The sequence below is a fragment of the Grampus griseus genome, assembly GCF_964374135.1.
Source record: "Grampus griseus genome assembly, chromosome: 14".
Lineage (NCBI taxonomy): Eukaryota > Metazoa > Chordata > Mammalia > Artiodactyla > Delphinidae > Grampus > Grampus griseus.
In genome coordinates this window covers 23,579,256-23,589,133 of record NC_139008.1, presented here as the reverse complement: position 1 = coordinate 23,589,133, position 9,878 = coordinate 23,579,256, and the positions used below count along the sequence as shown (strand labels likewise).

The following is a 9,878-nucleotide window of genomic DNA, read 5'->3' as shown; positions in this document are numbered from 1 at the left end:
TACCCAACAGGAAGAACAAAGAAGTCGTCACTTGCCAGAATTCACCTTACGCCAGGTCAGCAAGGGTTTTTACCAAGAACTGTCTGACCCAGAAGAAAGTCAAAAAACAGCCCTATAGGAAAGTTATCAAAACAATCCCAATGGAGAACTGTGAAACTTATCCTTTTCTGAAAAGAAAAATAAAATCAAACCCATACATCAGACAGGTTTAGGCACCTAACATCCTATTGGGTCTATTGGACATCTTGTAATAAGGCCTACAACCTGACAGCCTTTTTAACTTTGGCCCACTTGACCAGCAGACAACTGAGGAAAAGTAGCTGCTGTCCTTTTTTGTAAGGCTGAGCTGCCCCATTCACCCTACTCCTATGCAGGAAAATACAGCTGGCTAGGTGCTCAATTACATAACATACCCAGGATCTCTTCCAAGCGTCCTTTCTCCTTGGCCAGACCCACCAAGAATCAAGAGTCTAGACTGTGCTGTCCAATACGGAACACCAGCCACATGTAGCTATTAAAAGAGGCTAGTCCCAATTAAGATGTGCTTTAGGTGTAAAAAAATGTAGTGTTCATCATTTCAAAGACATCATGAAGAGTACAATCCCATTCGTTTTTCACATCAAGTATATGCTGAAATTTTAACTTTTGAACACAAAATGTTATTAAAAAAAATCAATCCCAGCTGTTTCTCTTTGTCTTCACGCGGCTACTAGAAGGCTTAACTACACATTAGTGTAGCTCTTGTTACAGCTGTACTGGACAGCACTACTCTTAGAAGGGAGAGTGGAGCCGTGGTCTGTTTCACAAAAGCCACCCCTGCCCTCTCTTTGGTGTCTGAGCTCTTTACAAGCATTTCCCAGGTCAAGTGGTCCAGTAAACTAATTCTCGCCAATTCCAGAATATACTTGGTGACAGGTTTACAGTAAAACTAGTTTTTAAAAGATGGTCCACTTTTTGGAAAAAATGACATTTTATAACCACATATTGCTAAAATGTCCCTGACATGCCATCCAAATTTACTTTGAGATGAGTCTTAGTGAGCTGTGGGGCTCTAGTTATGTTTCCTTATGAGCACTTACATAATCAACTACAACCATATCATATTTTTAGAGCTTGAAATGTGTATTCTGTCAAGCTAAAAAGAGGAAAGGCACCACTCCTTCCAGGGTTAATGTAAGACTCCAGAAAGGGACAGCTTCACCACCTGGACCCCAACCCAGAGTCAACCATCCAGGGCCAGACACACCCTCCTCTGGTGAGCCACAAGGGTGACGGCGAAAGTTATCCCAAGTCAAAACTTTCTTCTACGTCAAGGAAACAGCATTCACCAATTAACACAAAGGCTGTACACTCCCGCAGACGCTCTTGCTACTCTGCTGTACAAAGTTCAAAACGACTGAGGGAAGCACCAGAGTCCTCTGAGGCATTTTATTTGCACGTATGTATTACATCCCTAGAAAAAGAATCCAAGGATTTTCCCTCCTGTGTGTTTTCGTCTTGCTTCTTCATGGTCCATGATGCCAGCTGAGGTTGTCAGTACAATGAAACTATGGAAAGTTTAAAAAAAAAAAAAAAAAAAAAGCTGGTAAGTTTTTCCTAAGAATGTTCAACACAGAGCTACTTTCTGGTACAGAAAAACTCCAACATTTATCAGTGCTTAAGATGCCTTCCCATAATGGACACACAGACTAATGCTGCCTCCACAGGCTGGCAGTACACAGGCACGGTTCCTAGAACCAAAGACCCAAACCCAGAGATATCAGCTATACACATACAGCCCTGGCCTCAGCTAACAACGAGAAGCAATGTTACCTAAGAGCAAAGACTGGAACTCCTTTAACTTCAAAATGTCACTTTCTGCTCTCAAGGAGACATGCAATCTAAAGCATTAAAGTACTGACTGAACTGTTTCTGCCACTTACTGTGTGTACCATCACAGGCCAACTACTGTACACAGTTATTTGGACAAAGGGCGTCCCACCTGGCCTGGCTACCTCATGGGTTACTATGGGGATCAACGTAAGACACAGAAGGTATGCCAACTGGGAGGCATGAAAATTAGTATCGTAACTACAATCAGAAATGACTCGCTCATAACACTATACCTGTTATACGGCAGCCACGAAGTGGGAGTAAATTCAGCATCACCAAACATGACTGTGGGTTTAAGTTCTTAACCACAAATAGATAAGCACTTACTGTGTCAGATCTTAAAGTGCTTTACCAGAACTAAATCAGGTGATACTATAACTTACAAGAGAACTACTACCATTTTTAAGATGAAGAAATCAAGGCTATGACTTGCCCAAGGCCTCACAGGTTTAAAGCAGAAAAACCAGGATTTGAACTCAGTCTCTTACCGAGGAGGAAGATTTTCAAATCGAGTTTCCCCAGAGGCCAATGGTTGAGAAGTCATTCTGGCCATAGGAAGGGATTCACAGTGAACATATATGAACTATATGCACTGAGCCAAAAGAGCAGACATTAAAGGGCACACAATTCTGCTGTCTCTCAGCCAGCCTCAGCTCTTCCACGCCTCTCAGAAACTAGAGCCTAACACATGAAGTATGGCAACACAGAAGCTAATCCTTGAGTCAAGGATGGAAACGGAGACAACTGCTACTGCTATTAAGTTAAAAAAAAAAAAAAGCTCAAGTCAAACTGCATCACAGGGATCCACAGCATTAACTTTTAAATACGGAAAATTGACTCACCCAAACTGACGGGACGGGAGCAGGTTATTCTGCCATTTTTCTAGATCTTTCAGTTGCACATCAAACCTGGGGCTGATCACTCCACACTGTAAAAACAGAACAGAAAACGCTGTTCACACTTCACCAATAACAGAAAAAGAGTAACACTAAAATGCATTTATAACTGAATAGTCATATAAACCAACCAACTCAACATTTAATGGGTAACTATTTTGTACAATCTTTGATATAAGTGCCATTTGAAAAACACAATTAAGACTATGCCTACTTAGGAAGAAAAGGCAAACTATTGAAAAAGTCAACAGAAGAGGTAAAACACCAAGATAACACCAGTGTGCATTCCTATGGCCCACAGAGCTGCCTCAGCACAAATGACCAGATTTTAAAGAACTCAAGTCTTAGACAAATAAATTATAGTCAAGCCCTACTAATCTAGCAAAATGTATAGAAGGCAGAACGAGGTAGAGTTATCCCACCCGCATGCTATGACAGTGTTGGGCGGGAGAGATGACACAGCAACAACTATCCTCCAAAGTGAGAGCTAAGAGCCAAGGCACTACAATCCATCACACCTAAACCATAAAACACAGTAAAGTTTCAAATATCCACTAACAGGCTACATGAATCTATCCGTGGGTTCACACAAGGTCTATGACTACATCCAATTTGGTGGAAAATGAGGGGACTAAAAGGCTCTTTAGTTAATTAGAGCTAAATGTGACCCCGCCCTCTGCTAGACCACCAACTCTACAAATCACTAGCGCACTTAAAAAAAAAAAAAAAAAATCAAAGCAGGAAGCCTCCTGCTGTTTACACACAAGAAATGATCACGTGAGAACACTCAGGATTACTACCTTCAGAGGGCTAAGGGAGCGGACAGAAAGTTGTGTGTGCACATCCACATAAGAATCATTCAAGATTCCAAGATGCTTAACTGTAAACTAGAAGAGGCTATGAGATTAGAACTTAGTGAAGTCTTTGGAGCTGGTACACTTCCCTAGACAGATCTGAACCCACAGAAACTGAAAATGGACCTGTCATGCCCAACTGCCCCATGGCAGGAGGCCCACTCAGGTTCTTCTTTTTATAACATCACCTTACCAGCTACAAATGTCACTTGACTGTCAAGGGCAATCCCACACTGGATGCAAGCAATACAGGGATAGGAATAGGGAAAACCCAAGCAAGCTACAGTGAAAGACCTTTCTGAGGCCTCTACACTACCACACCCAGGCTTGCTTTATTCCAGCAGCAAAAATCCCTTCCATTCAGCTAGCAGAACTCCAGCACATCCACTCCCAAAGCAGATGAATCTTAAGAGGATACAATCAAAGCAAGAATTTTCTTAATCTATAATCTTTAAACACTACCTTACTTCCCAACTGCATTACAATTCCACAATAAGGTACATCTATCTCCTGCATGAAGGAAACTGAGGCAAAAATGTCTTATAAAGTAAGAAAACTGCAACTGAGAGAAACCAAAAACTAATTCAAACAGTTAAATGTGGCAGGGCCTGGATTTCAACTACCTGTTAGCCAGGATTTTCTAAACTAGTATACCACTGAACAAGGATGTCACAAATGAGTTCCATTTGGGAAATACTCTGTTAAAACTTATTTCTCAAGCTATTATGTGTAGTTCAAGAGAAATGTGGTACAGGGCACTTCTCCAACTAAGTTTTTTTGGTTTTGCTTTTTTAACATCAACAAAAGCTGCTGCAGGACAGCTTTAAACTATATACTGGAACCAGCTCTTCCACAGTTTACTGAGACCTTGAGCAGGACTCAGCTCTCAGCTTCCTAACTCCTAAAAAACAGGGGAAAAAAGACACGCCTCTTGTACTTCAAGAACATTGTGAGGGTCAGAGCGAAAGAGAAGTGAATCCAAATCCTTCCGTGGGATTGGAGTCTAATGGCTACAACAGAACAAAACAAGACATAGGCCCAAAATTCCCTTCAAAAATTCTTCAAAGGCTTCAAATTCAGTAGTTTTCATCTGACACTAAGTATCCACACAGGAAGCAAATTCACTATGTAAGGAACCAACTTTGTAAAATAGGAATTGTTGGTCCAGGAAATAACCTTATCAATAAATCTGGCCCCTGTCACTAACCACTCACTTTCTTGGCCCGTGTGCCCCACTCTGTTGGACCCCTTGCAAATAGGAAAGCTACAAACCTGAACACAGAAAGCAGGGTAGCAGCTTAGAGACCCCCAACTTGCTTATAGACAGATACCTGCCCCCAAAATACATGGAATCAGTTAAACCACAAAGTCAAAAGAATCAAACAGATTCAGTAGATTATGCCTACAGGGAGAAGAGACCTCAAAGACATACATTCAGCCTATGTCAGCAAAAACAGAAATATTAATAGTTAGAGAATCCCATACTCTCTGTTCAAAATACCCAACAATCACCAAGCGAGACGAAGGACCAAAAGTTATTTACATTGTCAGGACTAGTGGCCTTGAGCCACCCAAGATTCAAACACCAGTATCATCGGTTGTTCATTTTCACCCAACCCTCCCGCATCTCCCTTCAGATACCTTCTACTCCACAAACACTAAGTTAACTCACAATTCTACCTGGAGAACAAACGAAGTAAAAGGTCCTATATAAAAATTAACGATTTTAATCAATCCTTAATCTTTTTAACCTAAAGCAAGCACATTATCTGATTCTACAAGGGCAATTATAACATGGAACACCTTGGTAGACCATTCTGAAGGTTCTTAAACATGGAAGATAATCAATCCTTACCTTATTTAGCCTGCCTGTGAGGTTCACAACAATTTTCCCAGCCCTGTGATCATCGATGATTTCAAATTCGCCAATGTAACCTACAGAACACAAGTGACTGTATTAAAAATAATTTTTAAAATTTAGGGGGCAACACCCAAAACAATCCACCCTGAAATGTTAAAAAGGGGATTATTTCCTCCTTGCCTTTTCACGGCTTCCCACTCCCAAAGGCTACCTCGTGCCCAAGACAAAACAATCCTCCTTTCCATCCCAAGGAGCTCTTAGGTTCAGGGCCCTTTCAGTGACATGTTGCAGCTGCAATGTTACACAAAGAAAGGCCATTTTAGCTGCCAAACTTTCTCTTCCTTTCAACAGTTCTACCCTACTCAGTTATTTCTTGAACAGCATCATTTGTCCAGAACTACCCTGTCCACAGCCCCAATCAATTGCATTAGTTCCCATGTATGACTGCCACCTTGTTCTCCCATCTTCCCACATCTCCCCACATCTCTCCAACAGTTAACTTCTACAGGACCCATTCTGTAACATGTTTACCTCAAAACATAATAAACAGCAAGACACTTACCATGCTTCATCATCACAGTGAGAAACCTGACGATGACTTTGGAGCACGGCCTAATAAGAACCTGGCGTTTGCCTCTCTTTTCGGCATTGTTGATACTCTTGAGAGCATCGGCCAGGACATTCATGCGCACCATTATGGCTGTTCAGGGAAGACAAAACAGGGATTTTATTGGCATTGCCATTAAAAGGCACCCAATCATTCCACTGCGAACACATCCTTCCCTTTCTGCCTCTATCATGAGGAAGTTTCCCCATTTCTAAGCAGGCTAGTTCCCCAGGATACCCAGAGGAATATGTCGACTGTGTCGAATCAAATAATTCATTTGATTATTTCATTAATCAAATGAAAATACCAGCCATGGTAGGTCAGTTATTCAGAACGGGAGCCGACAATCACCAGCAATATTTTCCAAACTTCTGGAATCCAGCAGCATCTGTACTATTTAACATTGTCCTTTAAACCAACTGACTCAGTGTCAGCCTTGTCCTAACACCCAAAAGATACTAGTCAACTCTCACCTAACACCCGTAACTATTAAAATGAAACGTCCGTCCTTGTGCCATCTAAAATTATGACCAACAGCAATCGTAGCACACTGGTAAGCAGAAACATTTCACATGCACCAGAATCGACTCTATCACAATGGGCACGAACTTCAATAGTTTTGAAAGCTAAGGATAGAGGCATGCCTCAAATGACAACAGTAGGGATCCAACCTGCTTCCTCAAGCTCAACAAAGTGTCTGAGAGGAAACCCTGGGGCCCAGACGACCCAAGTTCGTTCCAGCAAACCGCCACCCCAGGCAGGATCCAGTTTTCCCTCCTGAGGATCTTCTGTCTCCCAAGCTCCCGGCGCGGCCGAAGTAATGGGAAGCTGCACGGCTCACCAAGGTTACGGCTCCCCGATGCTTCTCGGAGCCAAGGAGCTGCCTCGACCACTAATGGGAGATCCTGGCGCCGCCGAAAGAGTCGGGACTGCCCCCTGACGGTCGAAAGCTCCGGGTCCCGCCGGGGCTGCGGCCTGCGCCTCAGAGACCGGGCTCCCCAGAGTGCAGAGCATGGGGCGGCCGGGCAGGACTCCCCCCTCCGCCTGCCCAGACCCCTGCAAGGATAGTATCCCCGGCCCAGGAGGTCTCCGACATCCTCGCAGGGCACCGAAGCCGAGTCCTAGACCATAGGATGGCACCGATAGTTGACGGATGATACTAGATCGTTGAGAGAAAGACACTCACCGGCACGGAAAGATGGCGGAAAGAAGTTGGGCGGGGCGAGTGAACGGAATTATGGGAAGCGGTCGGGCTATCGCGAGACTTTCAACGGACCGCCAAAAACAAAAAAAATTAAAAAATGAATTGCCTAGTGGAAGGAGGCGGGCGAGGGGCGGAACCTCCTCAGGGGTGGGCAGTAGAGAGTCGATGGAGTCGAACACCCAGGCGAGGCCCTGGGGAGCTAGCTGGTGGAGGTGCGGCGTTAGCACAGGTTCGACTACCTTCTAGCATTTAATCCGTAAAAGTCAAAAACTGACAAGGGCCTAGATATTTGCAAATTTTTATTGCAGTAACTGTTTACCATTTAGAATTAATTTTGATACTTGCGTATTTACAGTATCTCTAGAAGGACCCACAAGAAATCGGTAAATGCCTCTGGGAAGGGCGTTAGGAACTGGGATGGAAGACTTGCTTTTCTCCCAATACAATTTAGTTTTGTTTTTTGAAACATGTATAGAGTACTTTTTCATACAGTCAAAAATATATTTTTTAATCGGTGCTTCCTTTTTGACTCTCCCTAAATATTAGAAATTATTTACTGGAGTTCCAGGCTTTGCTTTTGAGTTCTGAGATACACAGTTTGGAAGAAAGCCACAAATGTTTCAAAATAAACGCTCAGCCTTTTAAGCGCTTTCAAAATAAACGCTCAGCCGTCTCAAATCCCAGGTGAACAGATGAGATAATGGTGACAAAGGGCTCGCAAAATGTCTGGCACGTAGTATATAAATGCTCAGTAGGTACGGCTTGAAGCCCAGGGTCTGACGGCCTGGGAGGAAGTGAATTCTGGCTCCGCCCTCTCCGGAGCTGAGTAACCTCAGGCTAGATATCCAACATCTGAAACTTCTGCCATGGACTGCTTTCCTCTCTGCTGTCACCCTTACCCTCCCTTCTTACCCTTCCTTGTGTTTCCCACTTGGCCGCCACAATGATCGCTTTAAAACTTGTCAGACCTTGCACTCTCCAAGGGTTCCTAGCACCCTCAGTAAAATCCAAATTCCTTACCAAAACCAAGGTCCTCCCTGACTTGCACACCTGCCTCCTTGCCTAGGAACATCATCCCCCCAACTTTCGCCCCTGGCTTGCTTTTCTTCAGATACACCAAGCATACTCTGCCTCAAGGTCTTTGCATTTGCTTTTCCCTTTAACTTGAGTATTCCTCCCCCCCAGTTTATCCCGAGACTTGCTCCCCACTCCCTTTCCTCAGGTCTCTATTCAATCAGACACTCATACAACCTTCTCCCCATTCGCCCCAACCCCATTGCCCTGCTTAATTTTTCTCCATAGCACTTAGCACCTGAAATATTGGAAGTGTATTTATCGTCTGTCTCCATTAAGTAAGCAGGGATTTGGTTGGTTTTGTTCACCGCCGTACCCACAGCTTCTAGAAAAGTCATCTGGTACATAGTAGGCGGCTGACACGTATTTGAATAAATGAATGGGCAAATCAGTTTCCCGATTTGCAAAATGGGGATGATACACCAATCAGTTGAAGCTGCTATGAGGGTAAATGAAATAATCCATATAAAAGAGACACATAAAACCCGGGAGCCTGCGTGCTCAGTCAGCGTCTGTGATTGGCATCACAGCCCACCTCCCCCACCCCCAATGCTTCTCAAATCCCAGGTGAACATTGAGGAGAACCAAGCTCCCAGTTTGAACATCTCAGGGATATAAAAATCTCTGGTTGTAACTTACATTTACAAAAGGACATTGGCTTTTCTAATGAACATTTCCTTTAAGAACTGGTTACCTGTACACTTAACAACACATTCTGTTGACTAAAAATGTGGTGCTCACCTTGAGGGCCTTAGCAACAGTGGGAAGGTAAGTGAATAAATCCACTTTCCTTCAAGAGCCTTACCATAAATAGAAAATTAGTACCACCATCTCTTTATACACTTCATTCATTCATTCATCCCTTCATTCAGGAAATATCTAATGAGTGCCTACCATGTGCCTGCCAGGTGTTGTACCAGGTGAGAGGACAAAAATGTCAGTTCTTGCCCTTAAGAGGTACAGATCCTAGCAGACACAGATCTCTACATAACAGCACAATACTGGGCAGTGTGCCACATGGGACGCCAATATGAAGTGCTGTGAGAACCGAGGAGTGGCCTGGAAAGTCGCTGAAGCTCTCAGAGGAAGCGCCATTTGATCTGCGTCGTGAAGGGTGCTAACAACTACTAATTCCTCACTGCCACTAAGTGCTTCCTGTGGATTAACTGAATCCTCAGAACAACACATGCAATTACATAATGTCCCTGCGAGATCTGTACTATTATCTCCACTTCACAAATGAGGGAGCAAACTAAATTCAATCTTAACGTAGTCTCCAAATTTTGCTGTAGGTTAAAAAATCAAAACAAAAAAGTGGTCACTTATAACTTGTCTAAGCTACTAAATTACTTGTGGGGTTTGGGGATCCTGAAACGTTAGGAAGGGTGTGTGGCCTATAGATATTAAGAGCTAGGAGGGCATATAAAGATGGACAGAAATCTCAGAATGGTTGGATTGGAACTGGAAAAAGGGTAGAAGGGTGGAAATGGAGCGGGAGGGCCATGTATAA

The 9,878-nt window shown here is 43.5% G+C and overlaps 1 protein-coding gene across 1 annotated transcript; it reads right to left on the bottom strand.

The window, feature by feature from the left end:
• Nucleotides 1-1,414: 1,414 nt before the first annotated feature.
• RPS15A (ribosomal protein S15a) lies at nucleotides 1,415-7,310 on the bottom strand. Its single transcript, XM_082670410.1, has 5 exons — nucleotides 7,277-7,310; nucleotides 6,046-6,183; nucleotides 5,478-5,557; nucleotides 2,715-2,800; nucleotides 1,415-1,547 (listed from the first exon to the last, which is right to left on the bottom strand). Exons 2-5 carry the CDS (start codon nucleotides 6,176-6,178, stop codon nucleotides 1,454-1,456), a joined length of 393 nt encoding a protein of 130 aa, XP_082526536.1. The 5' UTR covers nucleotides 6,179-6,183; nucleotides 7,277-7,310; the 3' UTR covers nucleotides 1,415-1,453.
• Between the last annotated feature and the right edge of the window lie 2,568 nt (nucleotides 7,311-9,878).